Below are 27,035 nucleotides of genomic sequence, written 5' to 3'. Positions count from 1 at the left end.
TTTTGGCTCTTTTAAGACGGAGTTTCAGTCATGAACGGCCATAATGACGTTGACGACTGAAATTTTAAGTAGGTATTATAGTAGCAGAAGTCTAGCTCAGGTCTCTTCAAACGTTTTTGTTCTGCGACCCCATTTTAGAAAAGAAGTTTTAATGCGACCCCTTGATGGGTAGCCCTAGCGGCCTAGCCTATACACGTTGACGATGTTAAAACAATAAACGTTCCGTCACAAATCTCAAGTGGTATCTTTGTCTGTGGCGAAATCATTCAAAAACACATAGTTGATTTAAGCAATTTAGGATTTAACTGAAGTTGGATTTAGACAAGAAGGAAGATTTACTTTAGGTTTTAGTTACTACGTTACATTTATTTTACATTTATACAAATAACCTTGAAAAATAGCTTTGAACGTAAAACTTTATTCGGTGACACCCACAAAAAAAAATTATCAAAAAAGGCAACTCAATTTATAAAAGTTGAATTAGTTTCACCGATCCATAGTTTGAAAAACCCTGGTCTAGCTAACGCGTTTTAGATGGAATACATCTCCATAGGTAGGTGACTAGAAGTAGGTAATACATATTTTAGCACAGAAATGTCACAAAAGATAGTAGGCTACATGAACTGGTAAAACACTCTTGTTTTTATGGCAGTTACCCATACTCAGAGCCCAGAGGTGGGCAGCACCGCGGTACTATTGTAGGCTATATATATAATAGCGCCGAATTACTGTGCCGTCGGTACTTTTGGACAAAAAGCATCACTTTTCAAGTGATTATTTCAAGGTTTTGAGATGTACATATTTCAAAAGTTCATTTTACTTATAAATTAATGCCAATTTTAGCGTTCGTTGTTGTTCGTTCGTTAAGCTGCAACCTTTATACAAAAAATACCGATACTGAGTACCGACAAAGTAGCCTACAGCAATACTTTTTTTTGAAACAGTACCAAATACGCTTGCCTTCGGTACATTTTTGCCAAGTACCGGTACCAATAGTGTACTCTCAAAGTACCGACTGCCCAGCTCTGCCGGTACCGGACTATAGGCTAGCGCCAACAGCCAAAAATGAGCTTGGTGAGCTGTAGCTTAGCCGCTACATTCACCAGTATAACTGCGCTAAAGGTTAGTTAGCTTAAGCTTATTTAACGCAAAATGTTTCTGTTGTACACTTAAGTACGCATTAATTGTACCTATCCCTTGTCGGCCATACGAAACATTCTATTTAAATTTGATCTAAATACTTCAATCATGCACACTGTTTTTATATGGTGACGTAATAAAGGTGGCGATCTCCGGCATAACTAACAATAAATTTGTGTTTTTTCCACTTATATGGCTATAAACGATTTATCACTACATATTAGTAAAAATCCTTTCTATAATATACTGCCTGACAACTACTCATTCATAGTCAACTCGTTTTTGGACCCTCAACTCACTTTTAAATTACCTCCTGCTGGCCAGCAATAAATAATTAACAGAACGTCGAAAAAATGGGAGTTATGGAACATCTGCTTTTTCAAGGTTTTATTTTAAGTTAATGATTTTGGGACAGTTCGCATAAATTTGTTTGCTTACAACTTTATCTCAAAACTTAAAAAGGTTTTATTCATTTTTTGAAAGACTTTTTTGTTTGGACATATTTTGGAAATAATTTTTTTGCCAATACAATCCTTTTCTCCACGAACACATAGGCTTTTTTTTCACTTCGGACTACCGTTTATATGTTGTTCTCTGATTTTTGATATGTTTCGGTATGGGTATCTCTTTGGAAAAAAAGTTTCCTCCAGCTTAGCTCTAAAGGTCATCGTGGCACTCAGATATGCTTGCCACGACAAAGTAGTGCAGTCCAGGAAAGAGTATATGGCATTGCCCCTTCTGGTAAACGTAATGCATTACATGAGCAGTTATGAAGTGCCTATATGATAAACTAGCGGCCTCTTCCAAAGGTACAGAGAAATATGTTGTCAAACCGAATTAGTTACAAAGAAAGGTGCAATTTTTTAATGCAACTCGACGGAAGACCGTCCAACAAATCTATGTTATCTTGGCTTCGGGTCATATTGATTTCAATCCCGTATAAGGTGTTTTAACTGGTATTCCTTTGCACCTGGGAAAATCAGTAAGAAAAGGTATTTCAGTTTTATTTTACAGTGTGTATCATTTTCCCCGCCTATTTAATGTAGATTGATTGAAACTTCATAAACAACGAACGACACTTACGTTTGTTTTCAATCCCCTCCATTTCGTTGGTTTGCACTTTCGTACATCAGAAATCAAAAACGTTGGATTCAATTGACAAAACTATTTTTTATAACAAAAAGATAAAAAATACTATTATGGCAGACTGGTCAAAAGGCCATGCGGCCGGCGGTTGTAAAACACTGATTATTTTTGTAAATCTGTGCTTCCAAACGTCTTTCCATGTGGTCATGAGTAAACCACTTAAAAAATTGTCGCCTTGGCTTAAGCAATGCACGAATCTATTTAATTTTTTAATTTAATATATATTTTCTGCAAATTGTAGGCAAAATCAAAGCAGTAAATTGAATCTTGCACTAATCCTTTATAAAATGATAATATGTCGCCTAATATCAATGCTACGTAAAGAGGCTTATGTTCACTACCTTCCCGTGGTGAGACCCAGTAACAGGCATCACACCTGGCTAAAGTTAACAACCTAAGAATCAACTATGTTTTTAGCAAACCAACAAAGATTTATGCCCTCTCAACCTCAACATACTGGCACCATTTTTTTGCTACACGACTATTCATTTTAAAAAATTTTCCCAGAATAAAACAGTTTGTGTACAATGTATAAATATATGTAATGTAGTTTCAACACTGTTTTCACAGAACATGTATAGCTCAGTCTCAGAGATTCCAAATGCAAAAAGCGCCAAATTTGTAGCTATTGCCTCAAGTTAAGTTTTATTTGAAAGAGCGAAGCTTTGTTTCCATCGTTGCGCAATATAATTCGTTCTAAAGTTGTTCGGGTTTGCAGCAACCCAGTTATTTTTTCCCCAGGTTTTCTGGATCTTGCTGATAGTTGTCACTTTTTTTTTCCGAAAATACTCGTAGCTAGTTTTTGTTGTTTTCCCTTTAAATGGAATGCATTCCTTTAGCGTTTGCAATGTGTTTATTATACCGTTATTTTGTGTGATACTACTTTCCAATTCAACCGGAATGGCGGATTTCAGTTCAACATAGTCTATGCAGAGCTGGTTATTAGCTTCAATGTTATTTTCGAACACAAGCTTATCAAAATCGATGATATCACCATTTGCGTCAATCAATTGATTGTATTCTGTGATGCCATTATTAGCTAAGAGGGAAATGTAGCAAAACTTTTTTATATCTGACGAGCTTATTAAAGTATAGTGGTTCAGTTCGATGTTTAAGCAGCTGAATCTCATTTGAAGCCAATGAATGCCATACATGTACCCCAGCTGCTCTTAAGGAGCACAGCAGCATAATAGATTTTTGTAACTTTGTTTCGAAATTGACTGTAGATCGTATAAGGCACGAAAGCGTTAGTTCATTAGGTTTGGATGTTTGTAGTTCTTTCCACGCGGATTAATAATGGATATCAATTAGCTTTTTAATCCTTTTAACTTTTAATACGAATATGTATCATTCTATTTCGATCATATTTGCTCCGCTTTCGCTATAGCCCAAACACAGAGTTTCACGTGTAATTCTTTCCCATTTAGATCCCCATACATATTATCAACATATATAAACCACCACAAGCAATGCTACATGAAGATTCTATTCCCATATTCCAAAGCCCAAACATGCAATATATGCTGGCCACTTTAATTGCACCAGCACCACATGGAGATATGGCACATCAAACCTAAACGGGCATACGTTGGAAGACTGGCTTCCGCTGCTGACGTCCACCTCCTCGTTGACCTCGAGCAACCTGATAGCTTTCGCTCCTGTAGATGTAAAACCACTTCCAACCCGGACCTGGAATTTGTTAGCCTGCCGGGTTCACGGTTCACATAGGCCATCGTCCATAGTACTGCTTAATTTACCCAATTGCGTCTATTCTATTCGATCAAAGCCCATGAAGAAGTGAAACTTTTGCAAAGGTAGCTGCGGTGAATTTACAAACCTGGTTGAACTTGGATGCGTTAATTTGCCAGCCCCCACCTTGCCTGACTCAAATAAGGCCTTCGGCTACCGGCTAAACACCTCAGCTACCTGCCAAACACCTCAGCTAAGAAAACCATCCCCTAAGACTGATAAAAAAAAACAAACAAGAAAACTGATTTTTGAAGGCTCAGGAAGGGGTTTATCGATATAGTTTTGGCTACATACAAAGCCAATGATTTAGTTTTGTAAACGTGTCTTACTTTCATTTGTATAATCGGTTGATATTTGCTTAACTGCACTACCGTTGGCCTATTAACAACAAACAAAATTTTACCCTACTCCCCTACTAATTCCAATACTTTAAAAACAATCAAGTACACCCAACCCAAATATTGCTATGTTAATACTTGGGTATTTTGGAGTGTCAAAAACCTTGAAATTCAAACCAAATACTTCACACGAGGAATGCAGCTTTGCCTAATCCTGCTTCACATCACCACTAAGGCTAATTAATTAGTCATGCTACAGCAATTTACAACAGGTGTAGTTATTTTGATTTTTGGTACTACTGTAAGTGATGTCGCAACTGAGGTTTCTGGTTATTTACTCAGCCCTTACCATTATGTGATCAAGACATTGTGATTATACAGACAAAAGTCTTACACGTATAGCTTACTATTGTAATATTAGAAAGTTACGATTACTGGTTGCTCATATACATCTTAGTTAATGACGCACAATGAATAACACTAACATTAGCGCAATCAATGTAATTTTAATTATGTTTTAATATTTTACGTTATATTTGTCACAATACGACACAAGTTGTAAATTATTTCAAACTTTAATAATCGATATTCACCGAATTGAAACATCAGAATAAGCAAGGAAAGGATCACGGAAAAGAACAAATAAGCACTAAACTTACTATATGTTATATTGTATGTTTATACTATTTACTTCGCCTACTAACGATTTAACACATTTATGTGAGCTTGTTTCTATAGATTTGCTCTAGGACATTTTATAATGTTGTCAGGTTTCGACTACGATGCGCTAAAATGTATGACTACAATTTCGTGGTCAAAGTACATCGCGCTGCAAGTCTACAGCAACAATATCACATCAGTGCAAATGTTGAACTGCAATTTACAACACAGTGTAGTCAACCACTTAACAAAGACAAAGATAAACAGAGATTTCATTCTACACTGAATGAATCAGGGCTATCGCCACAGTAGCTATTAATTTACCATGTCAAAACGTATAGTTTGTTTTGTTGAAACCTGGCGCGTTTCATTTTCTCTCTCCAGCAAGTAATAATTTTCACTTTTTTCTACTATAATGATCTTCCGTAACGGCCTATTATGTACCTATCCCTAACAATGCAATCTGTTGGTGAAACCACATTTAAGTTAAAGCTTTTTTCTTAGATGGAATATGTATCATAAACTATGACATTAATATGACTATCAACTAATTGAGTAGTCGGTTCACCATCTTTACTCATGACCTGGTATAGTTTTCGTGAAAATATGAAGTAATTCATACGCTTTTCAGTTATTTAAGAGGAGAAAACTCACCAACGCATTTGCAGAATCTTGGAAATATTTTCACGGCCCCTTCGTTTGGAAATCCTGATCTAGTATACAATATACGGTATATACCGATGAATCTTAATAAAGACTGTATGGACAGATTTACTACATACCTGGAGTACAGAAAAAAGCGATCCATAAAGTTTTTGCAAAAGGTGTTGCCATAATTTTTCTCGTCTTTCTTTCCACAGTTATTTTTTTCTGATACGCATTCTTACGAACGTAAGCCAGTAAGTAGTACCTTAGGCAACAATTTGTATACTGTATGCTACATGTATTGATTAATTTTTCACCTGTATACTTGGAAACCTTAAGTCGAGTAAGAAATAAACTGCTTTGCTTTTGCTAAAATGTGTTATCTTTTTATAGGCATGGCAAAGCCATATTTTTGTGGATATTGCAGCAAAAGTTTTAAAAGGCCAGATCAACTAAAACGGCATGAAAAGATCCATACTGGGGAAAAGCCACATAAGTGTACTATCTGTGGTCGACCATTTGCCCGCACAGATCATCGAAACACACACTACAAAAAACACAACAGCTTGGAGAAAAATAATGCAAAATTTTTGCAAGATACTTCTGCTAACAATATTCCGCAATCATACACAAATGGCGATACAGCAAGCAGTCAGTATGATGCATTTCAAAGGTGGGTTTGAATTGATCTGTGTATCTTGAGTTACTTGGGAAGGTCTAAGACCTTCCATGGTCCAAGCCTTCACGGGTAAGCCTAAGTGTATTGATTTCTTAAAATTTATGACAGTCACATATATCAACTCAATTACAAGCAGGCTCTAAAGACAAATGAGCAATAAAACCAGGGTCTACCTGAAATAAAACATCTTTTTACAAAGGAATAAACATTTGTGTTTTAGTAAACAATTACGAATCGTTAGATCTCAGGACTCAGATTGACCGCGCTTATAAAGTAATTTGATATAGTATACTGTATAAATGATGGATGTACTTGTTATGCTTGCCAGTTATTATTGATCAAATTGATTGTATAGTTGTGACAATAAAATGGAAACATTTTATACGTTAGCTAATTAACTTAACCACGATGAAGCAGAGCAAATTTAGTAAGACGTTTGAGGTAAAAAGTTTGAGCTTTTAAATAGTAAACTTGATGCGCGATAAACTACCCAATGTGACATTTGTAATCTTTCAACAAGGTTTCCAGTTATTAGATACAGGTTCATTACATACAAGAAAAATACAAAAGCAGAATATGTCAAACTGAAAGATATTTGCCGAAACGGAAAATACCAAAAAGAAATAACCAAAGTGAGATTTATTCATCGCGCATGCATGCATAGACACTTATTGGTGACTATAGTTTTTTTTTATAAAAATGAACGTCATTGAAGGTTACGTAAAGACTTGATGATTACATAACGTTATGGCTATTTCTATTTCTGTAAATTCCGTTTGGGTATTTCAATTTTAGTATGTTTATTATGATGATATTTTTCTCTTTGATGAAAAATTTAGCGAGCTTTTAAGTTTTATGTACGTTTTTGAATATCGCAATATTGCATATCGCCAATGCTGTAAAAACAATTTACTGCTAGTACGTTTTGACATGTTGAGCGTAATTACTTTGCGGGCCAGAAAGGGATATAGCCTCTAATTATCTGGTATATATTCAGGTTCACAAGTAGGTCCAATCATATTTGTATTTGATTTAAATCTTTGATGACCCAAGCAAATGGTTTGTATTCAACTGAAACCCAAAGCAAAATGACTAAGTTATATAGGTGAGATAAACAATAAAATTTTAAATCTGGTCAATCCATTACGTTATTTTTGTCAGAACATTTCGAGCCAGCTCCAAACATGATTCTGAATTAGTTTCTACGTTTGATGTGTTTAATTTATAGATTGAATACAAACTTTACCAAAAGGGGCCGTTGGAAAAGTCATAGCCAAAAGTCAAGCATCATCTTTAAGAAATACTATGTGAGAAAAAGTAAAGGCTCTTCGGGAATGCAATAAGCATACAGTCCAAGACGGCAAACCCCAAGTGCTTTATTTAGGAGTACATTGCTCGAGTTAGCTCTAAAGTCTAAGCGATACACAAATTGCTTTTATATACACCATATAGACAGCATAAACCACATGCGGTATAGCTATATAGGCAAAGCTATTTCCACCACAGCCTATATGCGCCTAAGTTCTGTACGCAAAAGATAGCCTCATAAACAGGGTTGCCATACCGTCCTTATTTCTAAGATTTGTCCTTATTTTACAGGTCCGTGTCTTAGAAAATATTTTTGTCCCTTTTTCTAAGAAATGTCCTTATTTTCGTCTTATTTTTAGGGCAGAGGTTCGTATTTTGGGCATTTTGACACCTTTATTAAACCATTTTGTACCAAAGCGATACAAAAATTGAGAACACGCAAATCGTATCTCGTTTTTTCATTTTTGGAACATTGATTGCCTTCTCCTGTTTTACACTGTTTAAGGTAGTATTCTTCTTTTACTTCCTGTTCGTCCTTATTTTTGAGTCCAGACCGATGGCAACCCTGCTCATAAACTTAAAATATGCCTACGAAGAAATGTAGCTGGTTTCCATTATTTCGACAATGGTATAATACAAGCCGAAATTTTATTTACTGCATTACCGTATGTAAAATGATTACAATTGCTGCATTTAGTGATCAGGTACATATGTTCTTTTATATGTTAGTTAGGTAGGTTATTTTGGTCATATTTTATGTTAATTATAACATATAGTGGTGATCATCTTTGTTACGTACGTAATTACAGTGCATTAGTTGTAACGTTGTATTAATTACATTAAATGCAGCTGTACAGTAGTGTGAGGAAATGTTTGTTTTGAGTTCTTGTACTTTTATATGTTTTATTATGTTAACGTTTTATATTAAACGTAACTTGTTTGCAAGCACACGTATGCTTGTTACGTATATGTTTGTCGCATTATCCACTCAACATATTGGATATAAGTTTATACAGACTTTTCACTTCTGTACTTTTTTGTATATACCGATTTAATTTGGACATCGCTTCCAAATTTGAAATTATATGATGATTGCTTATTTTTAATATAAATTAAAGTTCCAGCACACTACATGTTAAAACATAACCAAATACAAGGCCGAAACTATTGAAGCCCTCAGTTAAATTACAACATATTTTCTTTCCATCAAGAGTTTTATGCTTTAAATTTTGCGTACAAGCCGTCAAATAATTTTTGCCAGCTTGTTACTTCCAAAGGTATAACGACAAGCTGGCTGATCTTCAGAAAACAATAGGAATGAGGAACAAAAGTTTGTTCATTATTCTAAGTTCGTCATAAGGGAGTATTTTGATAACGAGTTATAGAACAGTGATTAAATCCACGTCGGTCAGATGTTAAAGCATAAAACCATTTTTGAATGAAGTAAATTAATGGTGTTTGTAATAATAGGATGAAAGCAAATGGTGTATCAAGTTTCTTTTCAAGGTTTTTGAGCCTTTGTTGGTCATTCAGTTGTACACATAGTTGACATGACAACAGACACATCAGATAATGTGAGCGTCTATTGAGGTATGTGATAAATAGCGTTTTGTAGGCTGACAACGTGCATCGTATTAGCTGTATAGTCTTTAAAAGACTAAATAATTTTTTAAACGTTTTCGTTTACCCGAGAAGAGTGAACTTAATTCTCAAAGTTAGCAAAGTGCCACTGAAATGCCTTCCATGAACTTTGATTACACCAACTTTCTAAAGAGGCAAAATGCTTTGTATCTGTTGAAGTACCAGAACGATCCGATTATAGTTGCCGAAAATCCGACTCCAATTCCTGGTTACAGCGGACATGTGCCAAATTACAGAAGTAGTCTACATGAGCATAGATTGGTGCGATCTTTAGTTAGATGCTTAGATAGTCCGATGAAACCAACTACAGCTGCAGGCTTCATAAAAAGGCAGCCCCTTCCTGAGTTAAGCAACTCACCCAATAAAGCCTGGGATAAAGAGGGAACGGAAAGTCACAAAAGAAGATCTAAATCTGCACCACCAACAACAGCGCATGCAAAAACAGATCAAAAAGAACAAGTTTTTCCTGAAAGTCAACAGGAAAGTGGATTCAAAGAAAGCAATCTCACTTTGTCACGCATTGCGCTAATGTCTGCTGGTAGCTCTGACAAAGTGCGATCTGGTCAAAATGAACTACCAACAAAAACTAACCAGGATTCTAGGCATTTAAACTCAAATTCTTTAAAAAATGCATCAAACAATTCTTGTGGCGCGGCCTTTAAAGTTTTTAAGCCCAACCGTCCTGCTGGATATTCAGAAACTGTGTACGGTTCAAGTTTTTGGTTCGCCTGGCCAGAAATGACTGAAAACAATAAATCCGAAAGATCGGAGCGCCATGTACGTGATCGTAAACTAAACCGCAACGATCATGTCATCTACCACAAACATGAAGGCGTTGTGCCAAAATACATGGGTTACGTTCCTGGATACAAGTTTCGGCATGGATCAACATATGGCGTCTTGACATGCCATGCAACAAGTCTCGGAAAGGTTCACAAACTTTGAACCGGAAGTCATTGTTTTTTTTGTCCAGTGAAAATGTTTATAGGCTTAAGTAAATCAATCAATTCGTGCAATAATTACTGTAACGTAGCACATATCTGCATTTATTCAACATAAATTGTCTCTACCTGGTTAGCTAAAATATGTTATTTCCATGTCGAATAAAACTTCAGTACATTTATAGGCATTTAATAAACTTGTATCATAAATGGTTTGCGATACATTTGTTTTAAATTATTGAATAAAATAATTTTTGGAGGTGGACATGGAGGTCCAGAAATGCTTTCGAGTCCATTTAAACTGAGTTAAAAATTTTCTAATAAGCTAGTGCCCTATTTACAACGCTTTTGGCAATCTTTATTTCTTTTTTGAATTTGTGGGGGAAAATGTTGAGGTTGTGAAAATATAGCAACCTCACTGCAAAAGAAATAATAGCATTTAACTCAATACTTTTGATACTTTAGGATAATATTAATGGTTTGGATTAGGTTACTATAGTTTGCTCAATGAAATTGAACTAAGTTGACGAAATTGTTTAAATTGTAAATTGTTGCTTCAACTGCATGTCGGTTAATGACTTTAGGAAAATACGGTAGACGTTACACTACCAAGATTACAACTTGTTGATTTTGCTGTATAAGTTACAAGATAATAGTTAGTCTCTAGCGACTAGTTTGCCGCAAACCAAATATTTTGCCGTCTTTTTCAATGATTTAAAGCCGTTCAACCAGCCAATAACTATTTCGACATCACGAAAGAGGGTGGTAGTTTATCTTTCTAAGGGCTGGAAGCAGTGGCACTGGCTTAAATTTTTGATGAATTGCTATTTTCGTTTCATCTTATTCATTATATTTTTCTTCTTCAAGGTGGGGGATGAAAAATTGTGCTGACGCAGGTGGTCGCAAACATATTAGCAGTTCTGATAATAATTTTCACAAATTAGACGGGCAAATTTGACAAGGGCTCAACCACAAAAACGTGTATTACGGACTGATATGAGAACGTAAAAAAGTTATTAGCCCCAGCACGGCCACAAACCCAAATTTCAAAACACATAATTTATACACATTAATATAAAACAAAGGTTAAGCTGATAATATGGCAGGACTGATCTTCTGCATTTTAACCGTTGTTATGAAAAATGTTAATTCTTAAACCTATCTTGCTTTGCTGCTTTCGAAGTGTTGTTTGCTGCTCCCTGCAACACACAGTTGCAGAACAAAATTACAGAGAGATGTGAGTGACGTTCAGCTGGTTGTCACACACATTCGGCTTTGCCTGTACACTGAATGTGTCAAGAAACGAATACGCAGGTGGCATCAACTACGTAATACTATAACTATAGCCTACGTTTAGCTGGTCGTGCGATTGAAATATTCAGGTCTACAAGTCTAAGTTATAACTTTGTCAACTTTTAAATTTTCCAATTAGGTTATATCTCAAACCTAGGCCAATGCAATTATTCTTCATCAAGCACCAGATCAACGTAGCCTTAACCCGGATTCGTTTAATTCGGTACAATTTTTCATTGTCTTCAGAACTATCATGCATGCGCACCATTTTTCAAATGTACACAAGGTACATAACCATAATCACACGACCATCTTGAAGATCGACAGGCGATGCAGAAAACAAAGATTCTTTTATTTATTTATTGTGAGAAAGGCGATAAACATTCATACAAAAATATTATAAACGTAAAAACAAAATATAATACATAGTTGAATACTTCTGAAAATTTACTACGATATTGGAATGTACATGTTTAAGTGATTGATACAAAATCTTCGCTGAGAACCGTTTCATATGGTGACGCCCATGGGTGAGGTCTGCAACCGCCAAGGTCAGAAGAGCAGAAAACATGACATGTTAGCTCTGCTCAAAAAGCGGTCATGAACAAAGGTTTAAACCACACACAGGCCTCCAGCAGCCACAAAGACTCTACAGAAAGCTTATTGCGAAGACCAAACTGCCTGGCTTTCAGTGTTGCCGAAATGGAAGGAAATAATGTGGATGTAACTTGTAAAACACACGTCGATGTGTTAGATGTCTACTACTTGCTGCTGAGCGACCTGGTGTAGATCAAAAGCTTATAAAAATATATGAATCTGCCAAGGCCAATGTCGCGCTCGGGTGAGTTCCAAATCCAAAAATGACTCATAGAAAATGCTAAATAAGCTTGTTTACAGGGATGAGAATAGTCACTATGAACAGGTGAGACTTAGTGGCCAATAGCAAACCCAGTTATAGCTTAAATTAACAGAGTGTGAAGAATTATGAAGTTGTAAAACTATAAAAATTATTTTAAGATGAAATATCTTATAATAGTAAAAGATGAATAAAATAAATCAATCAATTATTTTAGATACCCCAGTTCCAACATCTTATAATTAGTCTCCGTTACAAATAAAGATTATAAGACTTTTTGAGTAAAAAATATTTTCAATAGAAGATTCAAACTCTGTTATTGAATTATCAATTAAATTGCTTTCTTTAATTTTCAAATATTGACTTGCGTAAGTTTTTTCTTCCGATAACCAATTAAAACCACCTGCAGCTAAAACTTGACTCATTGACCAACTATATAAATTGTTTGCATCTAAGTATGTAATGTAATTTGATGATTTATTTCAATCATAGTCTTTTAAGTATTTGTTATTTGCTTTAACATATCTATTAGCGATATACGAAACACCACTTCTCATACTTTTTTTTCTATGAAATAATATTGGTCAATGTCAGACATTAATTCTAAACTGATATCAGTCATTTTAAGCATTGCTTCCCATGATAAACCAAGCGCTGTAAAATAATTACAAGGGTCTAATTCACAATATTGAAGAGGAGTTTTTCAAAATTTTTCAAACATATCTGCTAATAACAAAACGTCTGATTTAAGATACAAGTCATCATATTACCACATAGACTTTAAATTAAAAGTTTTACATGCATTGTTTGCGTGTTCATATTCTTCGTCTGATATATCTTCATTATCTATTTCACTGAAAAATTTTTGTTTTGGTTTTGGTAGGAGATTTGTGTCATTAAATTTATCAAAACTATCCATGTGTCTATCCATCCAATTTATCAAAACTATTTGTCACTATCATAGTGATAAATACCTTTTCTTTTCATTATTGTTATGTTATCACCAATTTTCTGTGATGTATACTTCATATAATCTTTTGTTATATTTTTAACTAAACTCTCTAATGAAGTATTCATAAACTGAAAGCTATCAATAAATTTCAAATGTTTCCCTAACAAAAAAGCCAGGTATTTTTCTAGATTTTGTTTGGAATTACACTGATATCCTCCCCAATTTTTCCTATTTCTTTCATGATAAAATGTGAACCATAACCTCTTAAATTATGGAAAAATACAGGTATTTTATCAGCCATTCTAAAATTCAGATTACATTTGTTATATGCTGCACCTCTGTATTTTCATGTAACAGTACAGTGGTCTATAACTTTTTCACCCGAAGGGTATTTCACATCATCAGTTTCTTTGAATTTTCTATTACAAATATGACAATTTATTGCTGCTTTAAAGTTTTCTTTATCATCATCTGTTACATTCATAGGTAGATTGAAATGCTCTTTTTTATTTTTTGACAGTATTTAACCTCTTTATATAGTTTCCAAAAATTTATTAACAGAATTTTAACCCGAAGAGCGCTCTGTGTTATCCCTATATATTTGAATTGGTTTACTAAATTAACCATCATAACAACAAACTGTAGTTTATAAGCGTATCCACAATCGATATGCTTTTGATATTTTTCTGTATAAGGTTTTTTATCATCTGGGTTACAATGAGTAATGTTTTTAGTTATTACTTCAAAATCAGCATGTATAACAAATGGAACTTGTAATTGTTCGTGAAAATTTTGAAATTTATACCTTTTTGGGCATAGCTTGCTTCCTGTTAATAGCAATGCTATTTGGTGAATGTTCTTGAAGAATATGGTCAGTGCTAAAACATTTCAAACAGGATTTGCAAAAGTGTTTTCTTTTTTTATACTTGCTTTGATTGTACCTAAATCGATCAAAGTCTTTTATCCAAACATAATTTTGCTTTTGAGCTTCATTTATCAATAATTAATCAAGGGTTGTTTCAACTACTTTTTTAAAAACATACAAAGGATAGGGTTCTTTATTTTCATAACCAAATACATTAATATTGATGTTATTTTGTTCTTTGTATGTTTCAAAGTTAAGATAATGCGCATCAACAGACTTAATTATCAACACTGAATCTTTACGAAGCCATTTACCAATTTCTTACATTAATTATTTGATATGCTGCTTTTTCTATCATGTCATCAATTTCATTCTCGTTATATATTTCAATAGCTTTACTATTAATAATGCTTCTTTGAATATCCAATGATCCACATCCTCATCATCTCCTTCTTCGTTTATTATTGCCATCAACAATTCTTTTAGTATTTTATTCTTCTTCTTCTTCTGGTTTTGTTCTTTTAAAAGTGATTTTGAAAGTGATTAATGATATCACACCTTTCATTTTCCTTGGGTTTAACCGTATTTCATTTCCTATAGCAGAACTTAACTAAGCTCGCTTAACTAAGAACAATAGAAAGCAAAACGCTTTGAAAGAATTACTACGGTTGATGCCAGTACTGAAACGCAGCATGTCAAAGACTTGACTTATAACGTCTTCCACAATATTTATGAAAGAAAGGTTATACGGGGACATGTTTTCGGCAAGACAAGACTTGTATGATTGAACTTATTGCACAATCTTTATAAATTAAACGTTATCCGGGGACATTGTTTGCGGGGTATATGATCGCTTGATTTGGAATCACGAACCATCGTATTAGTCTAAACGAAACAACTTTACAGCCAAGCCAAGGCCCCAGCATTCAATGACACGCCATAATAAACTAAGCTATTTAGAAGCCTATAAATCAAATTCATTCAAATCGGTTATAAACCATAACAAGATTCAAAAATCTGATTTTCGATGTTTCAATATAGATCAACGAATTTCACTAACCAATTAAACATGACATTTAAGGTAACCAATAAAGTGGCTTTCGCTTTGAACAAATCCAGTGGTGTATATTTGACTGTAATTGCATTGAAAGAGTTGGCTGAAATATGTGAAATTATACATTAGATTACAACGTAGAAACGGATGTGTCTTGGAAACGACACATTTGGCTTGTCTTGATTCATTGAAAATTTGGAAATGCTTTTACCTGTTTGTCTGCTTCTTTGGCACGTTCCCAAATCTCGTCAGTTAAATCCAATTTATTGATGCGGGCCAGAAGCTTTGAAACCTTTATTCCTTGTTTACCTTTTTTCTTGATAAAAGGCCTTTTCGGCGATTCTGGGATAATCAACGCGATTAAAAGGAAGAGAAGACCCAAAAGAGTAGAGACAAATTGAAACATAAAACAATGGAGTTATTATGAAAAGCATTTTAACAAAGTCCTTATTTTTAGCCTACGGTTATTTCATACCAATCTTTCCAGTTGTAAGCAACTCCACCGATAATCATGTATCCAAGTGCAAAGAACGTTTGATAAAACATGTCAAAAAATGTCTTCCATTTCTTTCCCACTATCTCCATGACTATATTATTAAAAAAAAGACAAATGTTCCTATGGTCCCATAGTCGAACGCTGCTATGGCCGTTCTCAAAACAATATAAAGTCCGACGTATCCGCTGAAAGCGAGCCCAGAAAACAGCACAGCAGCATCGAAAACCAACGCAAGTTAGCAAACTGCAAAATTTGCGTCCGAAACTATACAAGAAACAACAGGACAATATTTCATCAATATATGTTATGTTCATTTGTGGTACGACCGAAAAAATACCTCCAAACGGAGTACAAGCCTACATGCAAAATACGTTTATTTTTGTAATCAGAAAATAAAGAAAATACAACATAAAAGCTAGTCTAGGAGTTAGAAAATCTCCAGTAGTTGAGAAATAGATATTAGAAGTGAACTTACGCATCCGCAAAATTCCCGAAAACAATTGATCCGATTAAGAAGCCAACGTAGTATACATTTACGTTGAAACCGTGTTTAAATATTTATCGTCGCAAATTTAGTCAAACTGAAATAAAAAGCAAACATCCTGCATTTTTTTAGCCCTAAACAAATTAACCATTAACGCATATACAGTAGAGATTACCTCTGTTACTACAGTTTCCGTGAAGATTGATCTATAATAGTAGTATCCATTGTCACAGTTAATGGTCGAAGCTGATTGATTCACGCAACTTAGTGTCCTATCACACGTGTTAAGGTCGTAATTGTATCTTGAAGCAGAAGTCAAAGTTTTCTGCATACTGACAAACTGCTGTAAGCCGGCATTATAACACCGACTTCACACGAACGCCAGTGGACAAGCCCGGTGGCCATGGACAAAAAGGAAATTGGTTCATATAGAACGGCTTGCGACTACCGTAAAATTAATCTACAGCTTCCAAAGGACGCAGCATTTTGCCCTTGCCTCATCTGCAAGCATTCCCCTATGAACTCAACGGTAGTACTATATTTTCGGTTTGTGATCTAAAGGCTGCATTTCACCAGATTCCCTTGAACCCTGCGGATGTCTGTAAAACAACAATAGCGAAAAGTTTATGGAAATTATGTCAATCAATTTCTGTCTTTTGGAATTAAAAACGCTAGCCAAACATGTCAACGTTTAATGAATCATGTTTTTCATGGTGTTTCCAACGTGGCAACCATCATAGACGATATTTTGAATTACTCCAAGTCACCGGAGGAACATATGGCGATTGTAATATTTGTAAATTGCCGTTTTAACAAGCGATTGTGTGTTCTCCAGCTAGATAAAATGTATTATTACGAAAGCTGTAATGTCCTTGGTTAATCATGTCATTCAAACATTTAATTTCTAAACCGACATATTTGACCCAGTATATATTTCTTTTAAGGGAAGTCATATATTCAGAGTATACGAAGTTAGATGGTGCTTGTGGTAAAGAATCTCGGTGATTTAGAATATGTTAGATTTTTAGTCATTAGTCATTACTATGACATAGGCTACTTTGGACACGTAGCTTGACGTAAATAACTGCGTCTGTCGCTGATTGGCTAAGCATAGCGATATAAAAACTGAGCCTTGGTTCAAAGCGCCACCTTTTACCTTTTCTGTTTTATTCATCATTCAATTCAAGTCATCAGCTCTATTCGGATTTTAAAATGGGTATGAAATTCCTTCTGATGTAATTACGACTATATTGTGAAATGTAAGAATTTGGCTTTATGAATGTTGTGCTGACTTAAAGTTAAAAATAAAATAGACAAGGAGTTCTAAAAGAACGACTAAAGTCTTTGGCTTTTGGCCAACCTAAAACAATTAACCTCACCATCCCCATAATGACAGCCTCTTGGTGGACCGCTAACATGCTTTTATGATCAGCGCCAGAGGGATAAACAGGAACAATAGATGATTGCGTCCGTTTATAAGCATCAGGTTCCACCATCGGATGAAGTGTTTGTTCGAGTAGCAGCTAGGTTTATGTAAATTTTGTTTAAATTGCAAAGTTAATCGTTTTCTTTTTGTGTGGTAGGCCTACAGGCCTACCGGTTATATGTTGTATATTTTACTTTACTTTGCTGTAGTTCACGCTTTACCGCCTGGTATGGATGCTTAAATCACGCATGTTGCTTTGCTACAATATTTGTGTGCGGCTATGTCACGTCGCATTGCTCTTTTGTTGTTTTTCGTTTTATGATCTTGCTAGGATTCTGCCAGAATGACGGTGGTTTTGTAATGGAAGGTCGTAAAAAGCTTAATTTGATGCCAAGAGATGTGGAAATACAACGTTTCTATCTGTTTCAAGAGAACGTTTTGCTCACTAGACTGACAGAGGCCCACGTCGGTATCGTAGGCTATGTTATAGGCTAACACCGGCTTTTAATGTAAAGCTTTTTTACCTACTGTCTCCAAAGTACCGGTACTAACCTAACTAGGCTACCTATCGTAAACGCTTGTTCCGCTCAACTGCATTAATGTTTCAGTAGACGATTATATGTTTACTGGAATTTCTCAGCGGCAGTAGGTCAGCCGTTATCCTCTTTGTAAAGTCTGGTCTGTGCATGACGTTCTATGCTGGAAAAGCGCCAATCTTTGACGAATCGGGTGATATCCCCTGTTTTGTACCGTTGTATTGTCTACAGTTCTACACCAATGGCCTTTAACCTTTTTTGTGAAATCACCCCTTTTTCGAAGTTCTGGGACAAAATCGCCCTATGATTATTTTTCTAGGAATATATTTGCTTCTTGCTATGTACAATATGCTTTGAAATTATCCCAAAAAAGAAATAACAATCAGAAACAAAGCAAGTATGACCTAATGCAATAATAGCGCGGTAAATAACAGATACATAGTTATAAAATCACAACTTAAAAGGCAACGATTACAGCGTCTTCCACACCCTTAAAGACTAAAATCGCTCCCCAACTTCAAAAATTGTCACAATTGCCCTCTTGGTGGAAGATATTGCTCTCTGGGGGGCGATATCGCCCCTATTGAATAACACTGGTCTACGCTGTAAATCTTGTCCACCAGCAGACCTGTCAGGCGTGGTTGCACAAAATGACTGACGTAAGTGTGAAGTTTTTAAAGTTAAATGTAGGATGTCTATGGACCACACCCGTCCACCACTAAATCATAACAATAATCTCCTGCCCCATGCAGATAGTTAGGTAGTATCAAGTTATCAAGTAGGCTACCAGGAGCTTAGGATATGTGATTTCGATATGGAAAGCTTACATTTCAGTACATAGAGCTTTACGCCCAAAAGTGTGGTTCTACATTTTACGCCAATATTAAAGCTCTATAATTACTTTCCGTCTCAACTAGCCTAGACCTGACCTAATTCTTTGTTTATTGAAGAGAGTCGATTGGAAAGCAGTCGCATTGTTGTTGTATGCTTGATTTTTGTGACGCCATGCCAGAAAGACTAAAGCTAATGTTTGCGCCAGTAGCCTAACGTTATTTGATTATTACCACGTAACTTTCTATACAGCAGTATGAGACAGCAATCACCGCCCTCCAAGAGGTCGATGAATGTCAAATGTGCATTCTCGTGGAACTTTTAATCTTAACGTTGATTTATAATAATAAACAAAGAAAAACTGGTTGTTTAAACACCAATTTATTATAAATAAACAAAGAATTGAGGCTGACCAGTGCACGCCATCACACCAAAATTTGCGTCTTTGCACTCACGATTTCTCATTGAAAACTTCTTAACTTTTGAGTTGGAATAATGTATAGCCTAGATCTACATTAGATTTAGAAATTAAATTTAAGCTTATTATCGAAAGATAATCAATGGCCAGACTGCAGAGTATTGCAGTTTTTGCCAAGATTGCGGGTGTACAGAAGCAAAATTCCGATGTGCACTGCGACTCTTGCCCCAAGGCTGCCTGGCGTTTGTGCAGGCAAGTTACGCCCCTATACGAAAGAAACGCAAATGAAAATCATGGTTGTCCCGTTATTTTTTTCGAGACATTGTTTGTAAATACTAATTTTGCAGTACAAATTGGAGGAAAAGTTAGTGTCTGCTTTTTTTGGAAACTCTGGTTTGTTCTGTGTGCAATGCCGTTTTGGAAAAAATCTCAGTTGTGCTTTTGCCGTACCCAGTAATCAGGTCTAACAGTCAAGGCAGTTCTCTACTTATTTTTACAATGAGTTTGCAATGTGTTCTATTAATTTCTACTTTGCTGTTTTTGGGTAAGAAATCGCAATGAAGATGAAACAAATGCAATCGAATTCACAATTAACTTTTATCCCCAGCGCATTTAACAAACTTTCAACGTTTAAACTGAGAAAAAATAAACGATACATATAAAATAAGGTTCAAACTGCAAAGGCCTGGATTTGATTTAACCGTTTTTCTCTCAAAGTGCCTTTTGCAGAGAAAATAACGCTCATCAAGCAGTTGAAAGAGAAAAACGAGCTCGAGGAGAAAGAGACGAAGAGAACAAATTACTGGGGATGGGCCGATAAAAACCCGAATAGATTCGCCGAATATCGCCTTTATGGAAGATTCGGGCGAACACAAATACCAACAATGGCGAATCCTAATACAATATTGCTTATAACATTACTGACTTTTGTTAAAAAGGATGATCTAGTTTACCGACAAAGCTAATCTAGAGTCAATAGTACTTACAATGAAGGTCGTATTACTAACGATTTTGATTTTTCAATCGTTTTTAAACAAATTTTTCGAAACAAAGCGATTTGTTTATCGATTACAACATTTTAGAAGCAAGACTTGACAGCTTTTGGATTAAATTTTATTTTTTGGTTTTAAAACGAATAGATTCGAGATTCGTTCGTTTCGATCTTCATGATATTAGGGTTCGCACGAACCGAAATAATCTTTTTCGCGACACATCCCTACAATTTACGCTCCTCACACAGTATGTTGCAAAGCAGGCATACCATACCAAAGTGCGTTTAGATACAGTTGTAATATAGTCAAGTCGGTTATAATAAGCTCAATTGAGTTTGGGAGAAAACAAGGCTAATTATAACAGAAACAAAAAAAATTTAAATTTTGTCCACCCCAATTTTACGCGCTACCATTCTTGGTATTTTATACAGATAAGCTAACTGTGTGTACTCTCGCTGTATGAGATAACCTCATTTTTCCAGGTCACTGATTTTTGCTTAATAACATGTTTTGGGACAGCTGGGCTAACTTTGGTATCGTTCTCGATACGCTTGAACGACCATTTGAAGTGTGATGCCATTTTGTCAAGGTAAGCCTTACAGTCTATAGTCACTTGAAAAATTTCCCAAATTAGGAAGTGTGGGCCATGGGTCGTAAGGTGCACACTGGCAGCTTCCTTTCACACCTGCACCCAGTGGTGGATCTGGCCTAGGTGTTCAGCTGATAATAATTCATCTGCACACTATTGCTTCTTACAATGCACATTGCACAAGATTTATAAATTTTTTCCATGTGACCGAATACTAACTCCCTTATTGATTGACAGTTGGCCAGCATGGAATGTGCCACAACAAAGTTCAGAAGGTCAACACAACACATAGCCCCACAAAATACCTTCTGAGAACATGAGACTGCGTGCAATGAGCATATCTTTTTTGTGTGGTTAGGTGAAGTACAGGACAACAAAACGACATGGGAAGCAATTAATTCTTTTTTTGTTGGTTTTCTTAATGATGGTTGTGGATTTTTACAATCAAACTTGTGTGCAGGAAAAATATCCTGTTTGACTATAATTACAATCAGAATAATATTGCTTCCAAAAATAAGAACGAAATACGCATCGCTCATAATACAGTAGTCGTAGAGTGGTACTAATTTTGAAAAAAAAAGCAGCTAAACTTCCTCAAAATATATTTATTATTTAAGCTACATTTGTTATATTTCAAATGAGCTATATAAAACCAAAACATCAGTAAGGACAATTTAAAAATTACATTACACAAATACTCAAGCAATTAACGCAATTTCGCATATAATCTGTGGAATGTATACCTATTTTACTATCTTTTTTATCTTATTGGTTTTATTCAAAAAGTTCATGTGAAAATGCATTTAATTATTGGGACTCACACAAGTTTGGCCAAGATTGCCATGAAGAAATATTTTGTTTATTAATTAACATTTTCAATTCTGGGTTACAAAATTTGCCCACCACAGGTGTCATTCACTTGGGACGATGGAAAATAGCGGTACTGGAAAATGGTGCGGCAATCAGTATTTCCTTTCCAAACTATATAAATATAAAATATATGACTTTTGAGATTAAAGAATAGTTTGCTGGCTATAACCTTTATAACGCTGTCTGTTACTAATCTGTAAGTGTAGAAACAGGCTGAAAGCAGCAAATGTTATGACTCAACTAGGAGAATCGTGTAACGTCTATGTATAGCGTATGTGAAATGCGTTTTTGGTACAATTGAAAATCGCACAAGACTGATGTATATATTTGTATCACCACACTTATGCACATAATTCTTACAATTAGATTGTACATTTTTGTACGTAATTATGCATTTAAAATCTCACTGTGGATACCGCCTTAAATTGCTTTTAAATAAAGTTGCATGATAACCATTTTGACATCTGTTGCAAATGCACTATCTCTATTTAAAATTTACTGTCCAATTTGTGACATTGTACTTTACAAACAAAGCAAACCAGAACGCAAAAAACTTTGAACATAAAATAAAAGTAAGTGTCCGCTTAAAATATTTTGTTTAGGCTTGCAGTGATGCAATTTTGAATTTTTTAATTGTTGCTACTTGCTATCTGTCAGACATCACGTGTCAATAATAATGACTGTTTATGAAGAATAAACTAATCAGTTTCGAGAATCGATAACAACAGAAGCACAAAAAAAGAAACAGTTTGACTTTATGATAATATGTTGAAGAAGATTATTGAATTTATAATATATAATATCACATACATATATTGTAAATAATTAATTATGATTATTGTACATAGATTATAATTTTTCAAATACTACTTATGGCTATATATATTTCGCAATTTAAAAGGAAACATTGATTGCCGTCATTTTTCAGTACCGCCATTTTCTAGTACGACAGTACTAGTACTATCGATGATACTTTTCTAGTAGGATAGTACTTAGTTTCTAGTAGTATATTTTCCAGTACCGTCATTTTCTGCGTCTTCGTTCACTGGCCTTTACGACAAAGAAAATGTGATGATTTTGCAACCAACCATTCGATGCGCGGGTGTTTTTCATTTAGCCCTGCTGTTTTGCTCTTAGGCATGCCTTGAGTGCAAGTCGCTGTGAAGGTTATTTGCAGTCATTATGTCGATTATCCAAAAAGAAATGTTTAAATTATGTGCAGCAGATATTATTGCCAACGACAGTTATGTTAATATGCATTAGTGCATAAATGTGTGTTCGTTGGTTTGTCACGTTCAAATTTGGAAAAATTTAGTTTTGTTTCAATTTTTTCTGCCAAAAAAAACAGAGAGAGACCAATACACAGCTGTGTAATCTATTACCTACCAGTATACATGAAATTTTATGGCAAATTAAAGTCTATTGTTTACGAAATAGATAAGTAGGATTTTAACCTAGCAAAGTTCATATTTCGGGAAAAACTTGTTTACCAATGCTGACCTGTTTTTGAAGTATGTTCACTTAAATAACCATAAAAAAGGGCATGGTCATGCTCAGGTTGCACACCCTACAATTATAAGTGTTTGTTGCCTATGTTTGACTTGACCTATAATATGTAGGTAACAGTTAATAGTTTTTATGGTCTGGATTAAGTGGAATTTATGAAAACTTTTTGTGTACTTTTTTACCAGTTGTACCTTTGTGCGAGTGCAACAAGTAATATATTTTGATATTGTAGGGTTGGTTAGGAAAATATTTTGTATTAGTTGTACAAAAGTGTTTTCTATATTGTCTGTGTTACAAGAATCTTGAACGATTCAATTTTCTTCCGAAGATAATGTCAGGCAAGTATTGATATCACTTTATTTGGAATTGTCACTGCATTGCATGTTATTTACTGGTAATGTTGTTGTATTAGCGTTGTTTTTTGGCAAAACGTTTTCATACAACAACTAAACAGCAAGTATATACTTATGTTTAGTAATTGTTATTGCAAAGTTTTCGTTTTTTTTCAATAACGCTGACAAGAATTTAATAAGAAAAATTGTCCTTTTTAACAAATAATTTTTTTGATTGCGTTTATTTCTTGGGCTGTGACAATGCTCGTAGTCAGGTACGTGTCTTGTAACACTGTGGAGTAATACTGAGTAACTGTAACACTGAAGAGTAGACTATTTTAAATGCATCGGCATCGCGCTGTGTGCAAACTAGTTTGCTGTCTTTGGCTTGTTGCTATTTATTAGCAAAATTTAGATTTAGTCTCCATCTGAGATACCTGAGCTACCAAGGGACAAAGATTCTTGTTTTGGAGTGTCATAGTTAATAGTGTTGGTTTGCTCATTTGTTTCTGATGTTTGGCTATATTCTGGTGACGTCTTTTCGAACTAGCCAACAGCTGCCACTCTGCGACTGCCGCGATAACTTGAAGGAACACATTGGTTTCATGCCCACAAGAGAACTTGACTTGCGCTTAACTTGGTGTAGCGTGTACCAGATCCACTTTGTCCATGAGAGGTTTGTGTATACTTTCCCTAACATGGCATTTAAGCAGGTCCCGGATTATTAAGCCATGTGGAAATTGAACGGCCTGCAGACGACCGACGTTGGTAATTAAACAACTGTTTATGAGCAGTTATATTTGTAGATGAGCTGCTTGTGGACATTCCTCGGTTGTTTAAATATTTAAAAACACCTTAGACATAAATGACTTTCCACGATCAGAATGTACATAGCATGGCAATTCAAAAATTGCAAACAATTGACTTGGAGACCGGATAACTGTTTTGGATTCCATGTTTGCGCATTGAAATCTCTACACTGGAATGGCGTATTCCAGTCTTGTTTGGTGTTCTAGCATAAAAGGCTGCTGGTCAGTTGTTTTGATTGATTGGTGCTGACAACACCACTTCTGAGGCGTCGGTTTCAACTGTGAATGGTGCCTCTTGATTAATGGTTGCCAGTGATACCTTGGCAGTTCTTTAATATATTTCATCACTTTCTGGTTTATAGGAAACGACTTGGTATCAACCAAATGTCGTATTTGGTCCGAGTTCATGGAAATCCATTATGCATAGCATGGAAACTTATCTAGTACTCTTTGCAAGGCTTTCAGATAATCACGGCACGGATAAATTTGATAATAGTTTTATACAATCTGGATCTGGCATGACTATATCGTTAGATATACGATAGCCAAGTAATTCTATTGGGTTTGAAGAATAAACACACTTACTTTCGATAAACGTCAGGTTTCAATCTGCTGCCACTGCCAGGAATTCACTCAATTTCTCATCTTGTTCCTAGGTTTATCCTCCCGTGGTAATATTGTCAAGGTAAACCACCGTCCCTTTACAATCATTCTCTTCCATTATGTTGTTTATGATTCGCTGGAAACAGAGAACTACATTTTTCAGCCCAAATGGCATCCTTGTTAATTGGAATCAGTTTCAAAAGCAGTAAAAACTTTCTGGAATTTCGACTTGCTGATAGGTGCTTTTCAGGTTAAAAGTTGAATACTTGGTTACTTTAGATACCTTGTTGACCAAATCTTACATGTTTGGGAGAGAATAACCATCGAGTCGCGTAAACTGGTTTCCTATATTCAATACACATGCGCTTCCTGTGGTTTTCGTTCTTGGTCAATACCATCTAAGCGCGCCAAGGGGAATTGCTGGGCTCAGCGATGGTGCTGCCACAAGTAAAACAATAGGCTCACTCAATGTTGCTCCAATTCTGTCTAGAGAAAACTGTTGGTAAAGAAAGCATGACCACGTTGTTAAATTGCTGAAAAATTTTTATGATTTTCGTCATATGGTCCTATATGTTGGATGATTATTTGGCGAAGTTGTTCGTTTGTGTTCAAAGTTTGAGGTGCCAAAGATCTATCGATAGCAGCTCATTTCCATGAATTTTCTTCTGCAGTTCTGCTGTGTGTCTATTTCTCGCAAACATGCAAAACAACATTCAACAACGTTTTAAACGATAATTTAGCATCATTTTTGATTTTGTTTTTTAACCTGAAGGAGCAAGCTTAAAGCCTACAAAAGATCATGTTAATGAATTATAATTAACTTTTGAGATGGTATTGTATTCTGCTTTTTTATACCATTGAGGACAATTATTTTAACATTATTATATTATTATAATAACGCAATTCTGCCATCTCTAACTTTTCATATTGTGTTTAATGTGACTCAAAGACTGTGAGCACACGTGGCTATGAGAAATGGTTTTTATGCGTTGTTTATATTTTGTTAAACTTTACTGTTAACTTTCAGCGCACACTGTTCTTTTACTATGTTCAAATCACTAATGAAGTAAAACACAGATGTTTCAATAAAATAACTTTTACTGCAACCAACCAACCAACCAACTGGGACTGTTCCACCTCAGTTGCATATGCTTATGTCGCACCAATATAAAACGTTAGATATTAGCAATGTTATGACCTATCCCAGCGTAATTAAATTTAAATGCTTATGCAGCGGCAAAAGATGTATACTCATTACTTCACTGCCCATGTATGTAGCTACTACAATAGAAGAGTGTACTAAAAAGCAAAGACTATCTCTGAATTAATAAAAGCAAGGAAGCAATGGATCAGTTAAACGATTTACACTTACATTGTTTTGAGAACTTTACCTGATGGAGCAGATATAACGTGATATAATCATTCATAAATCATATCTGTGTACAAATAGTGCACATTATTTGTATAAGCACAAATATCACTAATTTTCTAATATTCACCGAATATATTCGGGTTCGTGGGGGTTCATCGCTAGATTTTTATTATTTTGCATTTAATACTGCCTTTTCTGCTTGGTGCAATGGTGTAAAAATGCAGATATCAATATCTGTATTTAAACAGGCAAGTTTCACTTGCTTGCGTTTCATTTTAATTGGAACGTAATCACTCATAGCTTGTCTGCCCATTGCTTTTTAGTTATTTATAAATTCCCATACAATGGAGAGCAACTATCTGACGAGGTTTATAATCAGTACAGTTGGAGATAGTAACCTGCAAAAACTATTTGAAAAAAGGTGGGACTGGTTGCAAAGGTTACAGCCTGCTGAACGGTTGAATATGCTTATCATTGTTGCAAGTAGAATGGATGCCATGTTAT

General features: G+C 35.1%; 1 protein-coding gene across 4 annotated transcripts; it reads left to right on the top strand.

Moving 5' to 3' along the window:
• The first annotated feature begins 135 nt into the window (after positions 1 to 135).
• LOC143445271 (uncharacterized) lies at positions 136 to 10,512 on the top strand. Of its 4 annotated transcripts, none has more exons than XM_076944238.1 (2): positions 136 to 553; positions 6,072 to 10,512. In XM_076944238.1, exon 2 carries the CDS (start codon positions 9,400 to 9,402, stop codon positions 10,249 to 10,251), a length of 852 nt encoding a protein of 283 aa, XP_076800353.1. In that variant the 5' UTR covers positions 136 to 553; positions 6,072 to 9,399; the 3' UTR covers positions 10,252 to 10,512. The 4 variants fall into 4 exon arrangements, with proteins under 4 accessions (XP_076800353.1, XP_076800350.1, XP_076800352.1 ...); XM_076944235.1 differs by lacking the exon at positions 136 to 553 and adding an exon at positions 569 to 5,857; XM_076944237.1 differs by lacking the exon at positions 136 to 553 and adding an exon at positions 569 to 5,924.
• Positions 10,513 to 27,035: the final 16,523 nt, after the last annotated feature.

This window comes from Clavelina lepadiformis, chromosome 2 (genome assembly GCF_947623445.1).
Source record: "Clavelina lepadiformis chromosome 2, kaClaLepa1.1, whole genome shotgun sequence".
NCBI classification, from domain to species: Eukaryota; Metazoa; Chordata; class Ascidiacea; order Aplousobranchia; family Clavelinidae; genus Clavelina; species Clavelina lepadiformis.
Note: the sequence above shows the minus strand (reverse complement) of the source record. Positions and strands in the feature narration are given on the sequence as shown.